At 43.8% G+C, this 25,937-nt stretch overlaps 1 protein-coding gene across 12 annotated transcripts in view; it reads right to left on the bottom strand.

The window, feature by feature from the left end:
- RPH3A (rabphilin 3A) overlaps nucleotides 1-25,937 on the bottom strand; it is a 320,776-nt gene that overhangs the window by 69,087 nt on the left and 225,752 nt on the right. For all 12 annotated transcript variants that reach the window (XM_054663620.2, XM_054663617.2, XM_063786060.1 and 9 more), the window contains one exon: nucleotides 4,389-4,477. In XM_054663620.2, the coding sequence (XP_054519595.1) occupies nucleotides 4,389-4,459 (71 nt within the window). In that variant the 5' untranslated portion in view covers nucleotides 4,460-4,477. The remainder of the gene's footprint in view (nucleotides 1-4,388; nucleotides 4,478-25,937) is intronic.

Below are 25,937 nucleotides of genomic sequence, written 5' to 3'. Positions count from 1 at the left end.
CTCCTGGGTTCAAGCAATTCTCCTACTTCAGCGTCCTGAGTAGCTGAGAACACAGGCATGCACCACAACATCCAGCTAATTTTTTTAATTCGTTGTAGAGATGGAGTCTCACTGTGTTGGCCAGGCTGGTCTCGAACTCCTAGCCTTAAGTGATCCTCCTGCCTTGGCCTCCCAAATTGCTGGGATTATAGGTGTGAGCCACTGTTCCTGGCTAATATATATCTTAATTTTTAATAATGGCCATGTTTATTAACTGGCTCACAAATCCTGAAAATTTAACATCCATTCTAATGAGCTTTTATGGTACATATCCAGCATGCCACTGATTCAGGTATAATTATTGGATACAGAATGTGAAGTTACTATATGTGAAATATTTAAGAAATAAAATGTGGATTAAAAACAAGCAAGAGGCAAGAGATTAAAAATGGTGAAGAAGATACTAAAATGAATGAATAATTTTTAGAAATAAAATATGTAACTACTAAATTCTAAAATGCAATGGGTGGTTTAATAGCAAATTAATATGCTCTAAGACAGAGTATAGCCAGGATGAAAGACGTGAAGAAATTACCCAAAATACAGCACAGAGGTAAAGAGATATAAAATACGAAGGAGAGAACAGACAGAGCAAGACCCCAACTCAAAGAAAAAAGTGAGAGAGAGAATAAGCAACATGGAGGTCTAATATTTATCTAATCAGATTCCAGATAGGGAAAATAGGGAGAATCGAAGAAAGAAAAATATTTCAAGAGATAATGCTGAGAATTTTCTAGAACTAGAAAATTTCTAGAATTTTCATGCTGAAAAACATGAATCCACTGTTTCAGGAAGTACAACACGCACCAAGTAGAAAAAAGCAATAAGAAATACACACTTAAGCACATCATACTACAGAACATCAAAAAGAAGGGCTTACGTGGAAGGAAAAACCATCTACAGAGGAAGGGCAATTTGTTGACTTAAGACTCTTAACAGATGCTTGAAAGCACAACCAATCCTTCAAAGTCCACCTAGAATGCTGCAACCTTCAAGAACAAGGGATAAATCGATGTTTTAAGATACACACAGTCTGAGAGAGCTTACCAACAGAATTTTACCAAATGAAAAGCTGTACTTCAGGAAGAAGTAAAGTGGCCCCAAGAAGCACCAAGATTCAGGAAGATTTGAACATTGAACCAAAAAACTAGAAGACAGGCAAATTAAAAAAAAAAGCCAGTAGAAAATAATAATGTCTAATATATGGAGTTAAATAAAGGATTAAACTAAGATACTAGAGAAGAGTCGTATGTAGGTAAGGAGGGTCGGAATTAAGATGTTGTTAAGAGTGTTTTAATCACCTTGTGTTGTCTAGAGGAAGATGTTGAGACAGTGAGTAACTCCAGACATGATTAGTTATGAATAGTAACACTTTAAGGATAGCCATGGATATCATAGGAATGAACCATATGACTTTGAAACCAAAAAGGAGAAAAATGGAATTTGTAAACCCCCAAGCCCAATTAACCAATTAATAAAAATAAAAGGCAAGGAGAGAAACAAAAGAACCATAGAAAAAGAGAGACAAAAACAACAAGAGAGTAGAAAAGTTAAACTATATAATGGATCAGCAAACTATAGCCTACAGGCCAAATACAGTCAGCTGCCTGTTTTTATTAAAAAAAAAAAAAAAGCCATGCCCACTTATGTGCATATTGCCTATGGCTGATTTTGCTCTAGAACAGTGAAAGTGGAGTAGTTGCAATGGAGACTTTATGGCCAGAAAAGCCTGAATTATTTACTATTTGGTCCTTTACAGAAAGAGTTTGCTGATAATTACAGTATCTGTAAATGGTAAAATCATCACCTAAAAGACAAAGATTACCACACTGAATTAAACAACAACAAAAGAAACAAAATCTGGCTAAAAATACCCTTTATACTCTCTTACCTGAAACGTAAGAGGACTAAAAGATTAAAAATAAAAGGATACAAAAATAAACTAAAGAAAGCTGATGTTGTTTTTTAATATCACAAAAGGGAGTTTAGGACAAAAAATCATTATTAGAGATAAAGAGAGACATTACATGATGATAAAAGGCTCAACTTTTCAGTAACATAGATCAACTCCAAACCTGTAGCCATCTCACAGAACCAAAAGGGGAAATTGACAGATCCATGGTGATTGAAGGAGATTTCAACATAATACAAGCAGACTAAAAAGCAGTAAATGTAAAAAAAGTTATAAACACAATTAATAATCTCATTTTGATATGTGAGTGACCTTACAAACAATAATTATAGAATGCACATTTTTCTTATGTACTCATTGAGCATATCCTAAGATCTGGTTATAAGCCAAATCTTAACACATTTCAAAGACTAAGTATCATATAGGTCATATTCTCCAACCAAAATGCCATTAAATTTGAGATTAATAACAAAAAAAGTAATAAATTAAGAATCCTCAAACATCTAGAAATTTTTAAATATACCTCCAAATCACTCTTGGGGTAAAGTAGAAATCATAAGACAAATTTTAAAATACATAGAAATGAGAAACAATGAAAATACTATATGTTGAAGCTTGTGGGATCATTTAAATGTGGTACTTTGGGTATCACATTTATAATTACTAATATTAGAAAAGAGGGAAGTTTTATATTAAAGAGGTAAATATACAACCCAAGTATTTAGAAAGTTATAGAATACACTTAAGAAAATGAGAAAGGATTATTTAATAGAAATTATAACAAAAATTAATCAGACAGTAAATGACAGGGCGATATTAAATAATAAGAAAGCCATTTCCATTTCAATCTCCTTTCCAACCTTATGTACTTCAAGGAGAAAGTGCTCATATGACTTTAACACTTGTCTTTCCCTTGCTAGTTGCCTTTTTAAGTGGGAAGGAAGTCTCAGGCTCAGAGCCTCTATGAGGCGACAGTTTATAGCTAGAATGTAGTAACATTTTTTTTTAATTATTTGTCTTCACGGCTACCTTTGTTCATAGAAAGCATGAACTAATTATCCACTTACATCCATTTGTGATTTAAAAAGTTCTTGTTAAATGAGTGTCTACATTTTATAAGTAGCCAATTAAGAGAAAATAACAATAATGTTATTTCATAGATAAGGTAAAAATAGTAAAAGTGGTGCTCAAATGACCAAGTTTAGGGAAACACTGCTCTCCAATAAGTAAAAATCTTTGCTAAAAAGCCTTTGTAGGCTGGGGGTGGTGGCTTACACCTGTAATCCCAGCACTTTGGGAGGCCAAGGCAGGAGGATCACTTGAGCCCAGGAGTTTGAGATTAGCCTGGTCAACATAGCAAGACCCTATCTCTACAAAAAGAAATTAAAGTTAGCCAGGCGTGGTGGTGCATGCCTGTAGTCCAAGCTACTCAGGAGGCTGAGACAAGAGGATTGCTTGAGCCCAGGAGGTCAAGGCAATGAGTTATGATTGCACCAGTACGCTTCAGCCTGGGCAAAGGAGCAAGACCCTGTCTCAAGAAAAAAAAGAAAAAAAAAAAAGCCTTTCTCTTTGGGCAAGCCACTACAACTACACCCTGACATTTATTCTTTTTACAAAAATAACCATATCCTCAACTGTCCTACCCAGAATTTAAACTCTTAAACTGATCCTAAAATACTGTCTAATATAAGATCGACAGAAGTTCACAGTTAAGGAAACTTAGAGGTCATCTGTTCCAGGAAAACCAACTGGGATGGGTGGGTAACAGAAATGCCCAAAGTAGGCCAGGTATTAGAGACCAACAAGGAATGATGGGGACAGTGGAAAACTGGAGAGCTCTTGCCAGTCTAAATATATGAGCTGCTACTTGTGTTCTGTTGAACTGTTGGCAAAATTGTAGTCCAGTGTTGTCAGGTCTTCTGATATTTTGAAGACATGTCAGAAATCTGGACTTTCGTGTGAAATCTCCCAATTTTTACATGATCAGTCCCAAAATATAAAAAAAGGAAAAAACCTACACATACACTTCTGCAAGTCAGAGTCTGCCAGTTTGTAATCTCCGATCTAGTGCAACTTCCTTATTTGACCGATGAGGTAACTAGGGCCCCGAGAGGGGAAGATATTTGCCTATCATCACACAGTAAATTAGCTCATATCCAGAACTAGAACCCAAGTCTGGTTCTGACCACCAGGTCAGTTATCTCTCCAGTCTACCAGGTCACCTATTCTATGGAGCATGAAACTCAGGATTTAATCTTGTTCCTCCAACCTCGCAAAATAGTCAAACTAGGGGAGATGTTTTCATGACTAAACTCCCATTAGGTTCCTCTCCCCCTTCCTCAGGGAAGGAAGCTATTCCTTCTTTTTTTCAAGTGTAGAATTGTCAAAACCTCATCGACTCAAAACAAGCCACTCCCAGGAAGATGCAGCAACTTACTTTGATTGAAGGGGCCGGTCACTGGGGTACATCCAACGGTTAGAACTGTTGCTGAACACGGTGTCAGTCATGGTAGATGTCTAGTGCTCCTGGAAAACATCAATCCAGAGAGGACATCACCCCATCATTCAGCCACTCCTTAGTTCCCAAATCCCTGCTTTATGCCACACACCCAGTGGGATAGAGAAGACAGAGAACTAAATCCAGTTTCTTCATTTTCCAGATGGGGAGTCTGAGACCCTAAGAGGGAAAGTGTCTTGCTGGAAGTCACAGCTACCCCGTGGCAAGAAATGCACCACAGGGAAGAACCCCCTCACCTAAATCCAAGCTCTTCCCATTCACTGTTGAGGGAATGTTGAAGGAAGCCTACTGCACCCCCAGCAGTGTGTGGGCCAGAGTTCTTAACTTGAATCCAGGGTCTTTCTACTGAGCAAGTCATCTGACTTAGTTGTTGTGGCGTCATCCCTGCCTTTTTTTTTTTTTTCTTTTTTTTATTATACTTAAGTTCCGGGATACATATGCAGAACGTGCAGGTTTGTTACATAGGTATACATGTGCCATAGTGGTTTGCTGCACCCATCAACCCATCATCTACATTAGGTATTCCTTCTAATGCTCTCCCTCCCCTGGCCCCCCACCCCAGGATAGGCCCCAGTGTGTGATGTTCCCTTTCCTGTGTCCATGTGTCCCTGCCTTTTTTTTTAAAAAAAATACTCTACATCCAAGCTATCAGAAAATGGTATTGTCTTGATCTTTAAAATAGATTTAGGATCTGCCTACTCCTTTCAGCCTGCATTGCTACTATGCTGATCCAAACTGCCACTATCCCTGCCTGACTTAATGCAATTGACTCCTCCTTGGTCTTTCTCCATATACCCTTGTCCCATTTCATTCATTATTCATAATAACCACAAAGTAGAAACAGCCCAGTATTCACCAACTGATGAGCAGATCAACAAAATGTGGTATATCCATGTAGCATTATTCTGCTATAAAAACAGATGAAGTATTGACATACGCTATGACATAGGTGAACCTCGAAAACATGATGCTAAGTGAAAGAAGCCAGACACAAAACACCATATATTTTGAGATTCCACCTATATAAAGTATACAGAATAGGAAAATCCATAAAAGATAAAAATGAGATTAGTGGTTGCCCAGGCTGGGGGAGGTGCTGGGGTGCAGCGTTTCTTTGTAAGGACAGTGAAAATATTCTAAAGTTGATGATGGTGATGGATCCACAACTCTGTGAGAATACTAAAAGCCACGGAATTGTCCACTTTAAATGGGTGAATTATATTATCTGTGAGTTATATCTCAATAAAGCTGAAAAAAATGGTGCCACCACTTTGGAACACTGTTTGGCAGTATCTGTTAGCTAAAAGTCCATCTACTCTGTGGCTCAGGAATTCTACTCAGGTATATACCCGAGAAATATACTCAGGTATACACCCAAGAAAAAAGTGCTTATGTTCTAAGACATGTACAAGAATGTTTATAGCAGCTTTATTCATAATAGCTTAACACAGGAACAATCCAAATGCCCATCAACAGAGAGCAGATAAAGCCATTGTGGTTTATTTGTACAGTGGAATGCTGGTGAGCAATGACAGACAAGCTTCTGATACAGCACATGTAACACCATGGATGAACCCATAGATGTTATATTTAGTGAAAGATGCCAGGAACAAAAGAGAACACACTGTTTGATTATATTGACACAAGAGTTAAGAAAAGACAAAGCTATTTGGTGGTGACAGAAATTGGGGCAAATAAATTGCTTACTTTGGGGAGGCTATTGATTCAGAAGGGGCAGAAGGAGGCCTCCATGGGGTGAAGATATTCCATATCTTGATCTGGGTGGCCACTAACCAGGTATATACATCTGCAAAAGCCATCAAGCTAAACTCCTGAGATGTGTGTACTTTATGGCCTTCCCTTCATCCCAAAAAAGCAAGTCAGTTATGTCACTCTTTTGCTCAAGAGTCTTCAATGGCTCCCTGTTGCTCCTAGACTAAAATCTAAACCCCTTAGCACACGCTGGCTCCCTGCAGCCTCCTTCTCTTTTCCTTCCACTCTTCTCATGCCCTCTTTCCCAGCCCCAAAGGCCTTCCTGCTGCTCCCTCAACATCCCCAGCACATTCCCACTTGCTCTTCCCTCAGCCCGGAAGCCTTCTTGCAGATGCTTGTCTGGCTCACTCTATCCCTTCGTGTAGGTTTATTCCTAAATGCACCTCGTCCAAGAGGGCCTCCCTGACCACTCAGTTTAAAACAGCTCCCACAGGGGGGTCGGTGTAGGGAGAGCTTCAGGATAAATAGCTAATGCATGCAGGGCTTAATACCTAGGTGATGAGCTGATGGGTGCAACAAACTACCATATGGCACACGTTTACCTGAGTGAAAAACCTGCACATCCTGCACATGTACCCTAGAAGTTAAAATAAAATATGTATTTTTTAGAAAAAGAAAATGACCTAAATAAATAAATAAATAAAATAGTTCCTCCTCCCGCTTCTCCATTCTGGCCTCCTTTACTCTGATTTATTTTTCTTCCTAGCTCTTATCACCACCCCAATTTAATATAAGTTGTTTATTTTTATGTTTGTGTCTTTGCTTAGAGCTTGAATCCCCCTGCTAATATGTAAGCCGTGCGGAACTTTTTCCGTTTTGTTCACTGCTTAATCTCCAACACTAGCATAGAGTCTGGCGCCTAGAAGGTACGTAATGAAAATTTGCTGAATGTGTGAAAGAGTCTCCATCAACACTGTCAGTGCGGCTCAACTCAGCCAGGCTTCAGTTCTTTCTGAACCTGCCCCCGACCCCACCCCTCTGAAGGTCCCACCAAGAGTAAGGGGGGGGAGAGACCACGTGGAGATTGCAGTAATTATTTTAAAAACAAATAGAAAGTAGATTGGCGTGTCTAGGGGGTCCTGATTTCCCTGTAGGTCTTGTTTCCTGTGACGCTGAATAGATGAGAACTTGGGAGGTGAACACACAGTGACCTCCCTCTCCTGTCCTGTATCCTTTGTAATTATTCAATCTTTGTGTGTGAGAAACCGGAGGGGAATGCTGGTTGGACCCGTAGCAGAGAAGATCCCTTACAGTAAAGCTATTTCATCTGCTCCCATGTGGTTAACATCATCTTCCCAGATTAATATGGGCATTTCATTGTTTCTACTTCAAAAACAGAAAGGAGAGACAGCTCCTGTTGTGAAAGAAATTTGCTGAAAAAGAACTTTAATGTCTCATTATTGCCTGTGGTGAGAGCTGAGCAGGCTTCCCTGGAGCCCCCCACCTGGAGGACCTCTGGCCCCTGCTGAGTACAAAGAGGCTCAGTCCCCGAGAATGAGCTTCTTCGGCTGCAGTTGGTCTAGAAAGCTGAAACTGTAACTGAAGGTTTCATCTTCTGCTTTGCAGCAGAGAGAAGACACTGGCCTTGGAGATCCTGAGAGGAAGGTAGGTCTGGGATAAAGGAGACACATGATCACCTCCCAGGAACTCTGATCTCCAAATTCCATCATCCTCAGGGCAGAATCTGGCCTGCTCGCCCTCTCCTTTGTTCAGTCACGCACACCAGGGGTATGTTTCCCACTAAAATTCCACCTGCAAAGTCTAAACTCACTGGCTGACCACCCAGTGGAAACCACCCAGCTCCATCCCTCCAGGCCAGAAGCCACCCTGGACAGCCCTGGTTATTTCAGCTTGGCCACTTGGGACTCTTAATGCACTTAACATCCCAGGATTGGACTCTTTATCTAGTGCTTACCCCAGTCTACCAGGCCTGGACCAGAAGAGGAAAATGTTCAAGCAATCAAGGATGTTTGAACAACTAGAGAAACAGGCCCAGGGACAGGAAGGCATGTGTCCACTGGCAGATCTGGGATGGAGGTGGAGATGCAGTTGGGGGGAGTCACCCTAATAGTCACTGTTGATTCCTCATCTGGATCCCCCCTACAGCTGGTGCATCCTCCCAATCCCAGCCTCTAGGAGTGTTAGCCATGAAGGGCTACACTAAGGGCTCATAGCAGCACCATTTTCCAGAGAATCGCCCTCATCCAACAGGAGCTGCTTTGCCCAGAGATACCAGGGAGCAGCACGAAGCCAATGGCTAATGAATAAGAGGAGGGTAGAAAAGTACAGCCCCCTTCTTCTAGGGCAAGATGGCTGTGTGCTGCCATCACACTCCAGAGCTCCCTGAGGACTGGGCTGAGGCCAGACTTCAGGTGAAGCCACGCCCTCGCCTAGCTTCCTCTGCTGCCCTTTCCTACTTCCCTCATTCTCTAGCAGGTTCCTCCTTGGAGCACTCCCTGAGTCCATCACTAGTACAAGAATGCACATCTCAGGTTCTGCTTCTAGGGAACTTGACCTTGTGTGGGAGGAGACAGGAGAATCTCAGGGAAGCATGGTTCTGCTCCACGAGCACATTACATCACCCCTAGCGGTCACTTAGCCGTTTTCTAATCCAACACAGCGTGATCCTAAAATGTTCTCCTAAGATGTTTTCCTACTGGCCTGCAGATGATACTTCATGAAAGCCAACTCTTCATGAGGAGTTGAGGGTGAGTCAACAGAAATGGAGAAAGTCTAGTGGTGAACCTCAGACATTCTCAAACCACTCCCCACTTTCCCATCACTCACTACAGAGAAACCATCGTCATAATAGACTGGAGGCCTGAGGCCCAGGGAGCACCAGAAGAAGGAAACCAACCATGGATACAAGAAGCAAAAGTATAAATGTAAGTGTCACATAAATAGTGCCAAATTCCAGCCCTAGGACCACTGCAGAAACTTGGCATCACTGAGCTGATAAGTTTAAGTAAGCATCAGCTACACTCCCTAGCACACAGCAAACACTTGTAAAGTGGTAATTCTCTTTTCCTGCTTCTCCTATACTTATCGGGTATAGGATGATGACTTACAATTTTCTGAGCACCTGCTATGCACCAAATTCCATACCTACATTATTTGCTTTACTCCTTACAATCCTACTCCAAGGTAAATGGTATTATCCTCATTTTACAGGTAAGAAAATTCAGGCTCAGGGTGGCTAAGCTACTTGCTCAAAATCACACAGCTACCAAGTAGCAGAACTGGGGTTTGGACCCTGACTCCAAAGCCCATGTGCTTACTCACTACTCTGTTCACACCCGTTCATTGCCCCTGGGCTTTGGATTGTTGGGTTCTGATAAGTGTCTAGAGGATTGGTGATTGTCCATTCCTGGCCCTCTGGCCCCTGGGTACATTCTCACCTCTCAGCCTCAGAGACAAACAGATACCTACCCATCCAGCCCTCTCCCAGGCGACTCTGAGAGATCACATACTTTGGCTTGGGTAAGGCCAAGGCAGTGGCTTAAATCCAGCCCTGCAGCTGCAACTTCAAAAGCATAAAATGACTTCTTCTCCTGAAACCAGAGACTCCAGCTCTTCTTTCTTAGCTGGACAGAAATTCCCCTACAGTCCTTGTACAAACTCTAAAGAATCATCTACTTTCGGTAACAAAAGAAGCAACAACAACAACGGAAAGTTCAAATATCAAGGGCATACTCCAGGCTAAGTACCTTTCAAGTTTTATCTCCTCAATCCTCACAACAGCCTTATGAGATATGTGCTCTTCTTGTCCCATTTTACAGATGGGATAACTGAGTTGAGGAAAGTTTAAGTGAACTTTCCAAGGTTCTGCTTAAATTCCTTCAAACAATCTAAACGTCTAATAATAAGCAATGGATAGCTGGATGAATCTGAATCTTAGACTGAATCTCAGACCTGGAATCTCAGACTGCCACAAAGACTCTGTCCTAACCCCAGGTAACCCAGATTCCAGGGTCCTCCCTTCTCCTCCTTTGCCATTGGTTCTGCCTGCTTCTCCCCTGGCTCTCTTCAGCATCGCTTGCTAAGGAACAGTGGTTCCAACCCCCAGAATCTCCAGGGTTTTCTGCTAGTTGTAGTTGAATGGAAAAAACAACGCAAAGCCTATTTAGTTTCTGAGTTGCTGTGGCAGGTGTCTGAACGTGACCCAGCGGGGCTGGGCTGGCAGGGATTTTATGCAGCACTTCAGGGCACTGCAGGGAACCAGCAGGAGCTGCAGCTGTCTGCGTGGAGTTCAATGCCACAGTTGGCCTCCCTATCCCAACGGTCTTGGAATTAAACCAGATGCTTTGCAGCAGAACCTGCAGCCACAAGTTTGGACAATGCCCAGACAGTTCCATCTCTTGATCTCCTTCCTTGCCCCTCGTCTCTTCCCCTGAGTGCAGTACATCACTGCTCAATTAGGTATCTGGAAAAAATCACTCTGACTATTTGATGGGGTGGAAAATGTACTTTAACAAAAGGGCCTCAAATGGGGGGAAGCACGAGTGTCCATGAACAGAATCCAGGCTGAAAATGTTTTGTTTGGCCCATGAAGGGGTTTTTTTTTTAAGGGTAAAATTCAATCAATATCTTAAAAGCGCAGGATTTAATTAAAAACACAGATTGCCAGCTTCTCTTGGGAAATTAGAAGAATTAAAAAATATTTATGGAACATTTACCATTACTATGTGCCAGACACTGTTCTAGGCACAGGGGATATAACATTAAAACAAACAAAGACAAAAATTATTGTCCTCATGGAACATACCTTCTAGTAGGGAAGACTGACAATAAGCAAACAAGTAGAATATTAAATGTGTCCACGGGTGATGAGTGCTTTAGAGAAAAATAAAAGAGGGAAGGGTGATTGGGAACTTGGGGGGAAGTGTGATTTTAAATGGGTGGTCAGAGGGAGCCTCACCGAGAGATGCTATTTGAGCAAAGACCCAAAGTGGGTAATAAACTGAGCCACATGGCCATCTGGGGGAGAGCATTTCAGGCAGAGGAAAAAGTAAGTGCAAAGGCCCTGGGGCAGGCATGTGCTTGGTAAGTTGAAGAAATGGTAAGGAAGACAGAGTGGTTGGAGTAAAGAGAGCAAGAGGGAGCTGAGATCAGAGTGGTGGTGGTGGCGGGGGGTGTCAGATCATGAAGACCATGTAAACTTCTGGCCTGAGAGATGCAGGAGACCCAGAAAGCCTCTGAACAGTGATGCAAGCTGAGTATATTCTATTCCATCTCAAATATGCATCCAGAGTTGACTATTTTCCAGGCTGTTGGGATTTCTACAAACCCTTACTATGACAAGGACACTTGGGACACCAAAGAGAAAGACGGCGACCTCCTGCTTTGTCTACTGTGCTTGATGGAGCCGAGTGCCCCTTCACTTGCCTGCCCGCCTGGTCATTCCTGCCTTCTCTCATGGGACTCCAGCAACCCTTACACATCCAGTCCCATCCAGACGGTACAGGCTGCTGTTGGCTTTTCCTTGTTCCTAGAGCCAGCTGGGACATTCTCAGCCTTCCCTGAAGCCGACTAAGGCTGAAACGACAAGAGCTTGGCTCCTTCCATGCCAATCTGGTTGGTGCCAGAGACAATGACAGAGACAGGCCTGGGAGGTCCTAGAGACAAAGGTGACTTTGTGTTCCTGGCCTTGAAACAACAAAGCAAACTCACTGTCCCCTCCATATGGTTCTCCCATTGCCACATAGCAATAACAGATGGTGCCTGCCATGAGCCTCTAAATAACCCCACAGGACAGTCCCCATTTCACAGATTTTAAAGTAGGCACAGAGTTCATCCTCCACTGCTCTGCCACTTACAAGCTGCATGGCCTTGGGCAGATACATAATGTCTGTGGGCCTGTTTCCTCATTGATAAAATGAGTATGGTCATCCCAGCACTACCTACTTCATCATAATGGCTGCTTAGGTTGTACCTGGGTCTGGACTAAATGCTTGCGGTGGATGGCTTCATTGAACTCTCCCAAACACCCATTAAGGAAGGTACAAGTATTATCTCCATTTTGCAGATGGAGATACTGAGGCTTAGAAGAGTAAGTGACTTACCCACCCAGCCAGCGACCGGCAGTTCTGGGATTTGTACCTACAAGATCTGATGCCACGTTGCATGCTTAATCACTCTACTATGCTGCCTCCAGGATTGTTGTGAAGAATGGGGTTTGAAAATGACGGCAAGAAAGAAAACGTGGTACTTGGAACATAGTATGTGCTCAGTAAACATTAATTATTGTCACTATTATCAATATCTCCATCATCGTCCATCAGTGTTCGTTCTCTCCAGCAGCTAAAGTGGAGCATAACTTATATGATGTGATTGGAAAAGCACTAAATGCTTCCATAGATTTCATGGTGCTCCAAATTTCCTCCACCAGCATTGCTCCCTAAAGGTGTATTTGGTACCCTCTTTCTCCCCCAGCTCAGGAAATAGAGAGGTAAGCTCACTGCAGATGGGGTGAATTGATCACAAAAAATAGCCCCATGTCTTCCCTTTCTGTATCCTTGTCCTTTTCAGCTCCTACCATCCAGAGGTGAAATCTATTTCCCCACCCACGGAATCTGAGTTGGCTCTAAGACTTTCTGTGGCCAACGGGACAGTAGAAGATGTGATGCATTCAGAGGCTTGGAAATACTAGCCCTTCAGAGCCTGGTCTCTTTTGCTATTTTTTTAGCAACCCTGCAATCACCATTTGAGAAACCAGGCTAGCCTGCTGGAGAATGAGCAATCACAAGGCAAGAGGCCACAGCTGTCCAAGCTACTAAGGCTGTCCTGTCACACACCAGCCAGTCCCAGCCAAAATACAGGATGACCACAGACACATGAACAAGCCCAGCCAAGATCATCCAAGTTTGGCCTAGCTGAACCCAGCTGAACTCAACCCAATTGCCAACCCAGAGAATCATAAGGTAAATAAATGGTTGTTGTTCTAAGCCACTATTTTGTGGGGTGGTTTGTTACACAGCAAAAACTGGCTGGTGAAGCAGCCTCTTGCAGTGAGACAATTGCTGGCTTCAGACCCAGAGCACTGGGATCCAATCCTACCTCCCCTTTTTAGTCTCTGCATGACTCTAAGCAAGTTTTGCATCTGTAAAATGAGGATGTAAAAATTCCTATTCTTGATCAGGCACGGTGGCTCACACCTGTAATCCCAGCCTTGGGGAGGCTGAGGTGGGTGGCTCACTTGAAGCCGGGAGTTCGAGACCAGCCTTGCCAACGTGATGAAACCCTCTCTCTATTAAGAATACAAAAAAATTAGTTGGGCATGGTGGTGCATGCCTGTAATCCCAGCTACTCAAGAGGCTGAGGCACAAGAATCGCTTGAACCCAGGAGGTGGAGGTTGCAGTGAGCCGAGATCATGCCACTGCACTCCAGCCTGGGTGACAGAGTGAGAGTCCATCTCAAATATATATATATACACACACACACATATATATATCTCAAATATATATATACACATATATACATATCTCAAATATATATATATATATTCTTCTTATGCCTGTCTTGCAGGGTTGTTGAGAAGAACCAATGAGTTAATTCATGTGAAGAGGCCTTGTAATTTAAAGTGTTTTCCAAGTATCAGTCAGGGAGGACACTGTTAGTGTTATTTGAGGGCAGAGCTGGGGAGAGAAACAAAGGTCTAAATCCTAGGTGTTTGCTTAAGCCTGAGTGAGACACTGCAGTGGATCTCTAGGGTAGACAGCTATTGCATTTGCCTACCCAGCATTTATCTGGATAGCCTTTTGTTGGTAAAGTCACCCCAATTTTCTTTTGGGAAACCATCCTCTCTCAGTATCAATCTGTGTGGTCCAGGTGGGGCTCATCCAACCCTAGTCCTTAGAGGTGGGCCAATGACCTGTGCCTGGCCCATCAGTGTATTACACCCCTTAGGCTGCTGTGATTGGTTCAAGGATAGGTACATGACCTGAGTTGGTCTTTTGCTGGAACTATGTGGAAAGAAGCATTCTCTTTCCACTGGGCTGCTAAACTGATAGAACAGAAGTCTATAGCTGCTATTGATCACTTTTGCCAACACACAAGAAAAGCCTGGTAAAGGATAAAAGCTGGGAGATAGAGACTGATTCCTGATGATGCTGTTGGAATGCTGGATCCAGCCATGCCTGAATCTATCAATCTATCATAGCCTTTTGGGCTACTATGGACCAATATGTCCCCTCCCCACCCTTTTTTTTTTTTTTTTTTTTTTTTTTATTCTTCTTGAGACAGAATCTCGCTCTGTCGCCCAGGCTGGAGTGCAGTGGCGTGATCTTGGCTCACTGAAGCTCTGCCTCCCGGGTTCTCGCCATTCTCCTGCCTCAGCCCCCCGAGTAGCTGGGACTACAGGCGCTCACCACTGTGCCCAGCTAATTTTTTGTATTTTTAGTAGAGACGGGGTTTCACCATGGTCTCGATCTCCTGACCTCGTGATCTGCCCGCCTCAGCCTCCCAGAGTGCTGGGATTACAGGCGTGAGCCACCATGCCCGGCCTTTTGTTCTTCTTAAGTTGAGAAGTCAAATTCAAGTCCAATTTGAATCAAATTCCTGCCATTTTCCTGAGTTTTCTCTGTGTATCTTCTGGGTGAGACCAAGCTACCTTGCAGCAAACAGGGATTCCAAAGACAACCAGAATTGACTGAAGCCTGGAGAAAAATACACCAGCCTTCAGCAACCCCCTTGAATCCTTCCCTCCTCTACCTCAGAGGCACTGCCATCCAAGCTCCTTGGAGGACAGAAAGTGTTTCTAATACATCCCCACTAAGGCCTGCTGAGACCTTACAACGACAATTAAAATTCAGTGACAATAAACAACACTAATTAAAAGCAAAACTAACTACTTAATAAGACAAATGAGGTGGCAGTATTAAAAGTCAGGATGAGAGAGCTGGCATTAATTAAAAGCAAAGACCAATTTCTTCCCTCCTCTAAAAAGGCTGCGTGTGCGGGGGGGGGGGGGGGGCGGGGGTGCACACACACACACACACACACACACGTGTGCATTTCTAGAAAAGATTTATATTTTGTAAATGTATAAAATTCCCTGGGAGCTGACAGACTGTGGGATTGGTTCTGCCTGGGGTGGGGGTGAGGGTGTCTTCCCAGAAAAGGGAACATTTGGGCTGGACCTTGAAGGCTGAGCTGGGGTGTGTGAGAATAAAGGATGGAGGAACGGATGGGGAAGTGAGTAAACAGGGTTCAGAGGCTGCAATGGACATGAAACATTTGGGGAATAGAAAGACCCATGGGGATGGATCCTGGGTAGATGGAATACAGGGAGGAAGGGGAAACAGGGCTAAAAAGAGAAAGTGGGGCCAGGGCTGAATCCCTATTTCCGTGGATCAACAATGATAGTGCATAGCATCTCCACTCAGCCAACCCCAACTTCCATTCGAAGATCCAGAGACTAAGATCCCCTGCTCTTAGCAGACAGCTCAGCAAGGTGACTAAGGGTATGGGTTTGGGGTTCAAGTCCATTCTTCCATTTATGAGCCAGGTCACCTTGGGCAAGTTTACTTACCTTCCAACACCTCAGTTTCCTCATCTGTAGAGCAGGGACAAAAACAGAACCCACCTCAAAATGGGACTGTGAGGATTAAATGAAATCACTTATCTGAAGTCCTTAGTCCAGAGCCTGGCACAAAACATGCCGTTGTCAAGTAGGAGCTATCCTTAATTTATTATGAATAATAATCTCAGTTATGTTTTCCTAAGAGATGGGAGTCCAGTTTCTGCACTGGAATGAAATATCTCAGCCTTTCTGAAACCAGAGTAAGTACATGGAGGAAAACAATGATGGATTATGGAAATAACTACAATAGTAATACACTAATAATAATAATAATATAATAATTCTCAAGCGTGGGTCATTTGTTGAGTACCGTCGTTGTCTTTAGTGCTAATGACTTGTGTGGTGAGATTGGCCCTCCCTTTCCCTGGGGAAGCTGGGAGTGGCCACATGACCTGTTTCGACCAAAGAAGGTTTCCAAGTGGAAGCTTCAAAGCCAGTGCATACTCACCACATTACCCTTTTCCTATCTGGACAATCATGTACGTATGAAGATAGAGCCTTCCTCAGCCTGGGTCCCAGCTCTGAAGACATCCCCTGTTATCTCACCATATCCAAGTAGTATGAGTGAGAAACAAATCTGAAACTTTGGAAATGGTCAGCACAGCACAACCTAACCCAGCCTGCCTGTGTTTTCTACGGGCCAGAAGCTGCACCAAATGTTTCACATGCAACGTCTTATTTGATCTTGGTAATGATCGTAGAAAACAGGATCTTACATGACCCACTTTTACAGATGGGGAAACTGAAGCCTGGAGGGGTAAAGTCATTTGCTGGAAGACGTGCAGCCAGGAGGTCACAACAGAGCGTGCATTTGAAATGAGCCCACAGAAATAAATATAGTACATGACTCCACTGGAGGCAGGGCAGAGCATCCAGGATTGACCTTCCTGAGGCGAATGTCTCCTGCTGGATAGGGGAACCCAAAACTTTTCCTTCCTCCCCTGGGTTATGGGAGTCTCTGTGAGCCCTGTGTCTACAAAACCTTAACACCAGACATCGTTCAACAGAACACTCTTCAGGGCTCCCTGCATGGTCCAGCCAATTACCCAATTCCTTGATAAAGCGGAAACTTGCTTTTGTCATGCTGTTAACCTGGCTTATCTCTGCCCCAGCTACATTGTGGTATGCAGGGAAAAGGCAAAGGCTCAGAATTGATTTCAGCACTCAACACATGCACACACAGACACACTGGCCCCACACAGAAAATGTGATTAGACAGGTCTCCATATTAAAACAAGTCATTTAGCTTAATGGCCCCTGGCTGCCACTCAGACCCAGGCTGCAGTGAAATTCATTCTGATTAAAACTCAGCTGGAGTTGACTTATCTGCAGCTCTAAATCTCATCATGCCACGGAAGACCACAAACGGCGTCCTACTCCCTCCTCTGCCTCAGAGACAAAATACTCACAGCAGAGAGGGGCATTTTTCTCCTTAAAAAAAATGGCAGCAGTCCTGGTCCTCACATCTGAGGGGCATTTCACAAATTTTAGATGGGAGACATAGCATTCCCATTTTACAGGCCAGGAAATTGAGGCCAAGGTTTGTCAAGGTCATGCTGGTCCAGTGACTCAAATATGGGTCTCATATAAATGAGGCTCCTGCCTCTCCTGCTCTATTATTTGTTGGGTTAAACATATTAATTTGCTATTTTTATAGTACAAAAATGGTTGCATAATGGCAGCGTCATGTGGTTCAACTTAATAATAAAGTAGCTTTGCTTGATAATTTCTATTTGCGCCTCCAGACCCATTCATCCTCCATCCTGCTCTGTGCCCTGGGAGGCTGACCCGTGTGTGAGCACCAGCAGGCTCCTGGCCCTCTGGCTTCTGGTTGGGTTTGTCCAATTGGAGGCACCAGCAGGAGACTGGAGGGAGGGAGGAGAGACAGGCTGGGGTATATTCTTCTGAAGGTCATAGCTTTTGTCAGGAGGACCTCTCCATCCGGCCCTTTCTCTCCTGCATCCACTTACTTTGCCTCCCAGCCCCTCCAAGCCTAGAGACGGTAAGGACTTGCCCAGATAACACAGTTAATAAATGACGGCGCCACACTTGGAGTCCCAGCAGTGTGGCTCTAGAACATGTGCTCTTGGCCAGCTCACTATCCTGCCCCGAGTGTCCGCATTTCACAGGTCTGCAGAGGTGGGATGTAGTGTAGAAATGAACAGCACCAGTCTTCAGGTGGGCAATTTTCATATACAACCTCATTTGATCTTCACCACTATCCTGTGAGGTGGGCTCTGAAGTTATTCCCCTTTCTGACACTCAGAGGGGTGAATTAACTTGCCCAAGATCACCAGGAAGGAATGGTGGAGTCAGTGAGTTATAAACCCAGATGTTCTCCCTTTAATACCTGCAGTCTTAATCACTAGTCTAGATAACCACTCTTACAACCTGGCCACCCAGCCAGACCTGGAACCACTGAGTAGAAGGTCCAGTAAGAGAGAATCTGGCGTGAGATAAGAAACAGCTTTCTAACCATCAGCCCCATCAAAATGGAGACATGCTACTTTGATAGATAATAGGCTCCCCATCATTGGAGGTAATCAAGCACAAACAGCGAAACCACTTGTTGGGGCTACCATAAAGAGGGTGATGAGCTTTCCTGAAACTACCCCTTTCTGTATTTGAAAAGGAATGGCTCAAGTTCACAGACTCTTCCCTCTTATATGTGGTTAAAATGCCCCACATATAGGGGGCATTTGACTTGGCCTGACCCTGTGATCAAGCAGGAAGAACTAGTTTCTGTTACATAACAGAAAGCTGAAGTATCCTGGCCTAAGACGGGCCAGGAAAGGGCTCTTCTTGTCTTCTCACCTTGCTACAAACACACGCACATACACACACTCACATCCCCACCCACACTCCACGTCCTCCCCTACACACTCGTGCACACTCCCACATAAATATACCCCATACATACACACACACACACACCCCACTCCCACATCCTAGTTTACTCCATACCCACCATACCCACTCTCCAACCGCTCTCAACTCCACTATACACACACACACACACACACACACACACAATCATACAAACACAACACCCTCATTTCCACCCACAGTACACATTTAAACATACTATCTCCCATCAAGGGCAGTGAGCAACAGCCCAGGCTTTAGAGTTACACAGACCTGTGTTCAACCCCCAGCTAAGCTGTCTGAGCCTGGGCAAATTACTTAACTTTTCAGAGCCTCCATTCCCTCAACTGTTACGTGGGGGATGTAGCAGCACCCACTTTTGTGGGGTTGTTTGAGGTTGCAGCAAAAAGTAACACAGAGAGCATCTAGTCCTGTACCAGCTCAGGCAAAACCCTCACTAGGCATCACCCAGGTGTTCTTCCAGAACCCCACCTCTCCCGAATCACATTTTAGCACAGTCTCTAGTCACAGGAAGTACGCTTTCTGCCTCACACAGTCCAGCTGTGTTCACTTCCCTAGGGTGTGGATTTTAAGAAATCCAAGGCCACTTCCGAAACAGTGAAAAGCTTCTCTTAGTTCTCATGAACAATAAATCTTCAAGGCCTGCCTCTGTCCATTCCCCCCTCCTTTCCAGGCACCAGGAAGGGTAAAGAAACAGAAAATAAAACCTTGGCCAGTATTGGCTGGAGAACATGAATGGACCACAATCTTCCTCTTCTTCTCTTCTTGCCCCCATGAAAACAACCCTCAAAACATCAAGTACTGTAGATGGAGAACTCTGCAATTTACAAAGCCCTTGGTCTCCCCAGTCGCCCAGGCAGGCGGGTGTTATGACTCAAATCACTGGAGGCAAAAGAGTGCAGAGGCTGAGAGGTGCTGAGCTGTCAAGATTCAAGTCCCCACTCTGCCTCTTCCTAGTTGTGTGATGTTAAGATGGTTACTTAACCTCTCTATGCCTTTCTTTCCTTCTATGAAAAACAAGGATGATAACAGCACCTATCTTACAGGGATGTTAAAGGATTAAATGAGTTAGTACTTGTAAAGTGCTTAGAACAATGCCTGGCACATGGTTAAATAAAGAGGATGAAGTCACCCTTGTCGTCATCTCCAGATATCAAGTCTGCCAAATAGAGCTATAATGTAGTTATCACCTACTGTGTGCCAGGGATTGCACTAAGTAATTTGTATACATTGGCTCAAAGAAGGTTTGCAAAGAGATAGAAATCAGAAGGCCAGAGCTGTAGTTCAGCACCATAGACAGTAGCACATACACATTACTCCTCTCCTCCTCGCCCCAGTTTTAGAGAATGAATAAATATACAAAGGGGTTTTGTGTGTATGTGAGGGAGAGAGGGAGAGAGGGGAAGAGAGAGAGAGAGAGAAGGGGATAGAATCAGAAATTGACACACTTTCTACAAGCTGGGATCCACCAACCATGTACCATGTATGACTTGACTTACTCTTCTCCTTGAGATTCATGCAGCTATCAAGATGGCATAGAATGATGTAAAACTTTTTTCACACCCTGAAATGCTGGTTTCTCCCTGTAAGCCCTAAAATCCTAGCTCAACTCTCATCTGTCCCGTAATGCCTTCTTCAATCCATTCTTTCTTCTCTGAATTTTTAATGTATTTAGTATTCAGAAGCTCATGGCTTAGCCTTCACTGGTTCAAGAAATCATCCTCCACAAGACTGAAAGTTCCATGGAGGTATGGGGAGTGGACACCAGTTCCTCCTTCTCCTGGTACTAACACCCTGGTTTGGTTTTGTTTTTAAAGGAGCCATCCTTTCCCTCAGACCATGGTGTTCTGATGGGGCTGGCCTCAATTCTTAGCTCCAGGGGTTCTCACATAACTCTGGCCTCACCAGTCAGCATATTCCCCCTTGTAACTACATATAATTGACTCAAAGTTGGATAAGTTCCCCAATCCAAGCCAATTAGACTCAATGCTCAGACTTTTGTTGCAATCCTAGAAAGGAGATGCTCTTTTTTTTTTTCTCTGCTAAACTGAAGCTGGATGAGACAAACTTGGACTTGGTGGGTTCTACCAGGTGGAGAAGTCTGCCTGAAAAGGAGGCCAACCCAGAGGAAAGCAGAACGATGAGATGATGAGAACTCAGTTCTAGCCTATTGTTGAGCCTCTGGATCCAGTCATGCCTCCACCATGTGGGGGACCCTTCAATTACATTAGCAAATAAGTGTCCTTTGGTATCACTTGAACTAGTTTGAGTAAGGTTTGCAATCAATGTAGTCATGATGAATGCAGATACATACACACACATAGCCAATACTCATTATTTGTGAATTCCACATTTGCAAATTTGCCTACTTGCTAAAATTTGGAATCCCCAAAATCAATACCCGTGACCCTTTCATGGTCATTCACAGACATGCACAGAGTGACCAAAATGTTTGAGTCACCTCACATGCATGCTCCTACCTGAAGGTAAACAAAGCAGGTCTCTTTCTTCTTGTTTCAGCTCTTATGCTGTAATCAGGTCTCTTTTTTTGGGGGGGGGGGTGGGGTTCTATTTAGTGCCACACTTTTTTTGCATTTTTGCACTTTTTGTTGGTAATTTTGCTGTTTAAAAATGGCCCTCAAGCATAGTGCTATTGAGTGTTCCTAGGAGCAGGAAGGCTGTGATGTGCCTTACAGAGAAAATAATGCATATGATACAATTTGTTCGGTGCTTTTGAACTGAATAAAGGCCTCATGCTATTGGCCACAAGTTCAGTGTTAATGGAATCAACAGTATATTAAATGAGGTGTCTTTACACAGAAATACACATAAAACAAGGTTATGTATTGATCAGTTGAAGATATTGGAAGCCTGTTAATGGAATCAGTAATGTATTAAATGAGGTATCTTTAAACAGAAACACACATAAAACAAGGCTATTCGATCGTTTGAAGATACTGGAACCAAAATTCGTAGGAACCTAACCCTGTATTTCTCCTAGGAGCAATGTGGTTCAGTATTTACTAGTTCAGTGTTTGTGGCAACTTTGCAGAACATAACTATCATGAGTAATGGGAATTGACTCCCTCTCTCTCTCTCTTTATCTATACACACATACACACACATATGTATACACAAAAAATATGTATTATATATAAAACAAATAACATAGTATAATGTATTATATACATAATAAATATTATACAATATACAAATGTATGCAGTACTAGATTAATCAAAAGGCATTTTTACAGTTTCACTTTTCCTCTTACAATGAAGAATATTAAGTGGGACAGATGTTAGTAATTTAGGCTGTTATCTATTTTATTTTTCAGAATATGGTGGAGTCAAGGGGCAGATAATGGGATAGTTGATGCAAATAGCCAATTTGGGAGGAAAAGTGCCAGGAACATACAACATACCATACTTAGGGGTTGTTTTTGGGCCAGCTTCTCCCACAAGAAACTAACGGTACATTTCGACCTGGTTCCTCTGCCATCACTTTTGTGGAGGCAGAAGGAGGTAAAGTGGAAGAAAAGAAACCTGCCAAGAGTGAACACATTGGATTGGGGATTTATCAGGGACAGAAAACTTAGAGGGATCATCTAGCACACAGCCTTTCTGGAGTGTGATCAGATAACGAACCGGGGCCGAGCAGCAAATGGGTTTATAAGTGTATTGTCAATCTCTGGCATCCGCAGAGCATGCTCAGAAGTGGAAGGTCTGCAGCGAGCTAAGGGTGAGTGAGGGGTAGTTGCAAGTGATTCATCCCCAGCCAGGCTGCCAGTTTAGTTTCTACAATAAAATCGGTCACTGATAGGGGCTGCATTTGAGGGTTTAGGAGGGTTCCCATCTTTCAAAGCTGAGGACAAGTGAGGACTGAATTCATTCAGCCCTGATTTCCAGCTCTTTCTTGAGGAAAGAATGGAAAACTCCAAGGTCATTTCCTTCTTAAAGAAGCATTGAGATTTTGCAGATTTATTTCTTAGTTTGGAGTCTGAGGAATCAAGAAAGGAAACTGAAATGTCCCCAGCAGGCCTGTTTACTTTTCACATAGTTCTTGTTCATTGAGGGAACTGGGGATACCAAAGCCATAGAAAACGGAATGCCAAGCTCTTATCATATAGAACTGAAGCCAGCAGGAGGAGGCATTGTGGTTAGGGTCAGAATTTACAGGTAAGAGGAGGCGGGGAAAGGTGATGTTCAACTCCGCCCTGAGGCACTTCACTCCATGTTTCTGGAGACACTTTTAGTGCCTCTCCTCAGTAATTACCTTTCCTAGAGAGCCTAGGGACCTGTTTGACATAAATTGGTTAACTCCAGACATGTCACAGGGGCTAGTCCTGGCTCTGTCCCTTGCTAACCTGGAACTCAGCAAGTTCCTTAACCTCTGTGCCTCCCTTTCCTTGTCTGGAAAATGCTGGTTATAATTGTACCCTCTTCCCAGGGCTAGTGGAAGAAGGGGATGAAATGAGGCATGCAGAGCTCCTGGCATGGTGCTGGCCCATAGCAAATGCTCAAAAACTGGTAACTCCTATTGTGGAATAATAATATGCTAGCGTGAAGTCCTCATTGCCAACGACAGCCCATAAGGTTTGAATTTATACCTATTTCCCCTTGTTTTTTTCTGCCCTTAGTGCTTCATGTCAACTTCTCCTCTCCCAGGGACAGTCATCTCCACACAGAGGAGCCTGCAATGTTCTTTTAAAATGCTTGTATAGTGAGGGTTCTTGTGGCCCCAGATCCCCACGATGAGAAGAGGCAGAACAGGCCACCAGAAGGAAATGATCAAGAATGGTCAAAAGATACTGGCATACCCCAGGAAACCCTCATGAACTCCCCACTGGCATACCAAACAACAGCCCTCAACTATTTCACAAGACAAGAGCATTTGTCTTAAGCCTTGTGATTTTGTTGCAAGTCCCATCCTTAGTTTGGGAGGTTTAGGGTCCATTATACAGATGCCAACATTGAGGATCTGTGAGCTAAGATAACTCACCAAAGTCAGGCAGGTGGTGAACAGTCACATCCTAGTTCTGCACTAGGATCACCTTGGAGGCAGGGTTAAAACGTCAATGCAAGGACCCCATCCAAACCAACTAAAGAAGAAACTCTAGGGCTGAGTCCTGGTATGGCTATATTGCTAAAGTTCCCCAGGTGTTTATAATGCACAGCCAGGGCCGAGAGCCACCTGCTTGCAATCCCGCCCTTCCTTCAAGCCAGTGCACCTCAAATTTGAAAGCACATCAGAATCACCTGGAGGGATACTTAAGGCACAAATTCATACCCGCTCCTCAGACCCAGAGCTTCTGATCCAGGAGGTCTGGAACAGAGCCCAAGAATTTGCATTTCTAGTAAGTTCCAGGCAATACCGGTACTGCTGGTCTGTGGATCGCATTCTGAGAACCGCCACTTTATGCAATGCTAGAAAATCAAACCCAGGAGACTAAATGTTCTGGTTCATGGTTTCCCTTCTAGCAACACTGTCTTGTCCTGAATCATAGCTAGTAACTCAGGCATGCTGCTCAACCTCTACCAGAAACTGGGGAAAGCCAGGGGAGGCTGAGGGCTTGTTGCCTTTCCCTTTTCTTGTTTCTTTCCTTTTAAAAAATAATCCACCACTTAAGAGACTGCCCCTGAGCACTTACTGCTTGCTCTTCCACCAGCGGCCCAAACCCTTGCCTGCAATGCAGGTCTTCTTAAATATTGAATAAGCCTGCCGCTCCACCAGCTGCCGCGGCTGGGGCTGAGGTAATGTTGATATTGACAAAGGCTTAATGTGATTAATCAGGTTAGAAAGATCAGGCTGCGGAGCTGGTTTCATAAAAGACCTTCATGTTCTTCTCCATCACCAAAATCCCCAGAGCCTCCACACCTTCCCTGCCCCATCCTGCATCCCTTCTAAGGCTTGGGGATTTTTCCCCTCTTTGCTGGTGTTGCTGTTTAATGACCCATTAGGTTAGTTAGAGTCATCTGGAGAGAGGGTAAGGTTTTGAATAAGAGCAAAGATCATTAGGTTGACCGTTAGTGTTTATTTATCCAACAGATACTTACTGAGCACCTACTCCATGCCAGACACTAGGGGATAGTGTACTGGAGATATAGTGGTAAATAGAACAGTCAAATTATCCTGTTCTGGTGGTGCTGACATTCTAGTGGGGTGAAATAGATGATGGACAAAATAAATAATTAAAGTAGATAGCAGGTACACGGTGCCAAGTGCCAGGGAGGAAAATGGAGAAGGAGGAGGCAGAGTTCTGGGGAGGGAGGTGCAATTTTAAATAAGATGACATTTGAAGAACGATCTGAAAGAGGTGGGTAGTGGACAGAAGGTGGAAAGGACTAACAGGACCTTTTCCAGAACATCAAGCTCAGAGATTTCATCATCCTTATCAAAATAACAGTGACTAATGTTTACTGAGCACCTACAAAGTGCCAAGCTTTGGTCCAAGCAAACATATTATATTGACTTGGTAAATTCCCAAAACAACCCAATAAGGTAGTTGTTATTGTTATCTTCATTTCCCAGATGAAGAAACTGAGATGCAGAGAGATTTGGTAACTCATTCAAGACCACAGAGCAGCAGAGCTGGAACCTGAACACAGATAGATGAGCAATTATTTCTACCCCCTTCCTCTACTCTGAGCTCCTTGCTTCTCAGGAAGGGGCCCCACATCTGTGGTAGATTGCAGAACAAAATCTCCCTCTGGGTAGAGAGGAGTCCTACTGTCCTCTTCATTTCCAGGGAGTTGGTGCTGTGAAGAGGAGTGGAGGGTGGAGGGCTCAGCCTGTAAATGCAGCCCTTTCTGGGCCACTTTGAAGTTTTCATCAAGCCTCTCCAAGTTCTGTGCCTTCATGTGAACCCTGCACTGCAGGCAGGATGGGCTTTTCAAAATATGGATCACATCAGGTCACCCTTCTGCTTGTGAGACCCCATTGCTCTCAGAATCAAGACAAATTGCTTGATTTGTCTTGATTGCATGGTCCTGCAGGCACCACCCGCCTCATCTCACCCTCACATCTCACACTCTAACCATGCTGGCCTTCCTTCAGATCCTGCACTGCTACCTCAGGGCCTTTGTACATATTGCTCCCACTGCCAAGAAAACTGTTTTTTTCTCCTCTCTTTACTCAGTTAACTCCTATTCATCCTTCAGATCTCAGGTCGAACATCACTTCCTCTGGGAAGCCCTCCAAGATTAGGTCAAATTTCTTTGTGAATTGTGC

The sequence above is a fragment of the Pan troglodytes genome, chromosome 10, assembly GCF_028858775.2.
Source record: "Pan troglodytes isolate AG18354 chromosome 10, NHGRI_mPanTro3-v2.0_pri, whole genome shotgun sequence".
Lineage (NCBI taxonomy): Eukaryota > Metazoa > Chordata > Mammalia > Primates > Hominidae > Pan > Pan troglodytes.
This window is presented reverse-complemented; position numbering and strand designations above follow the sequence as displayed.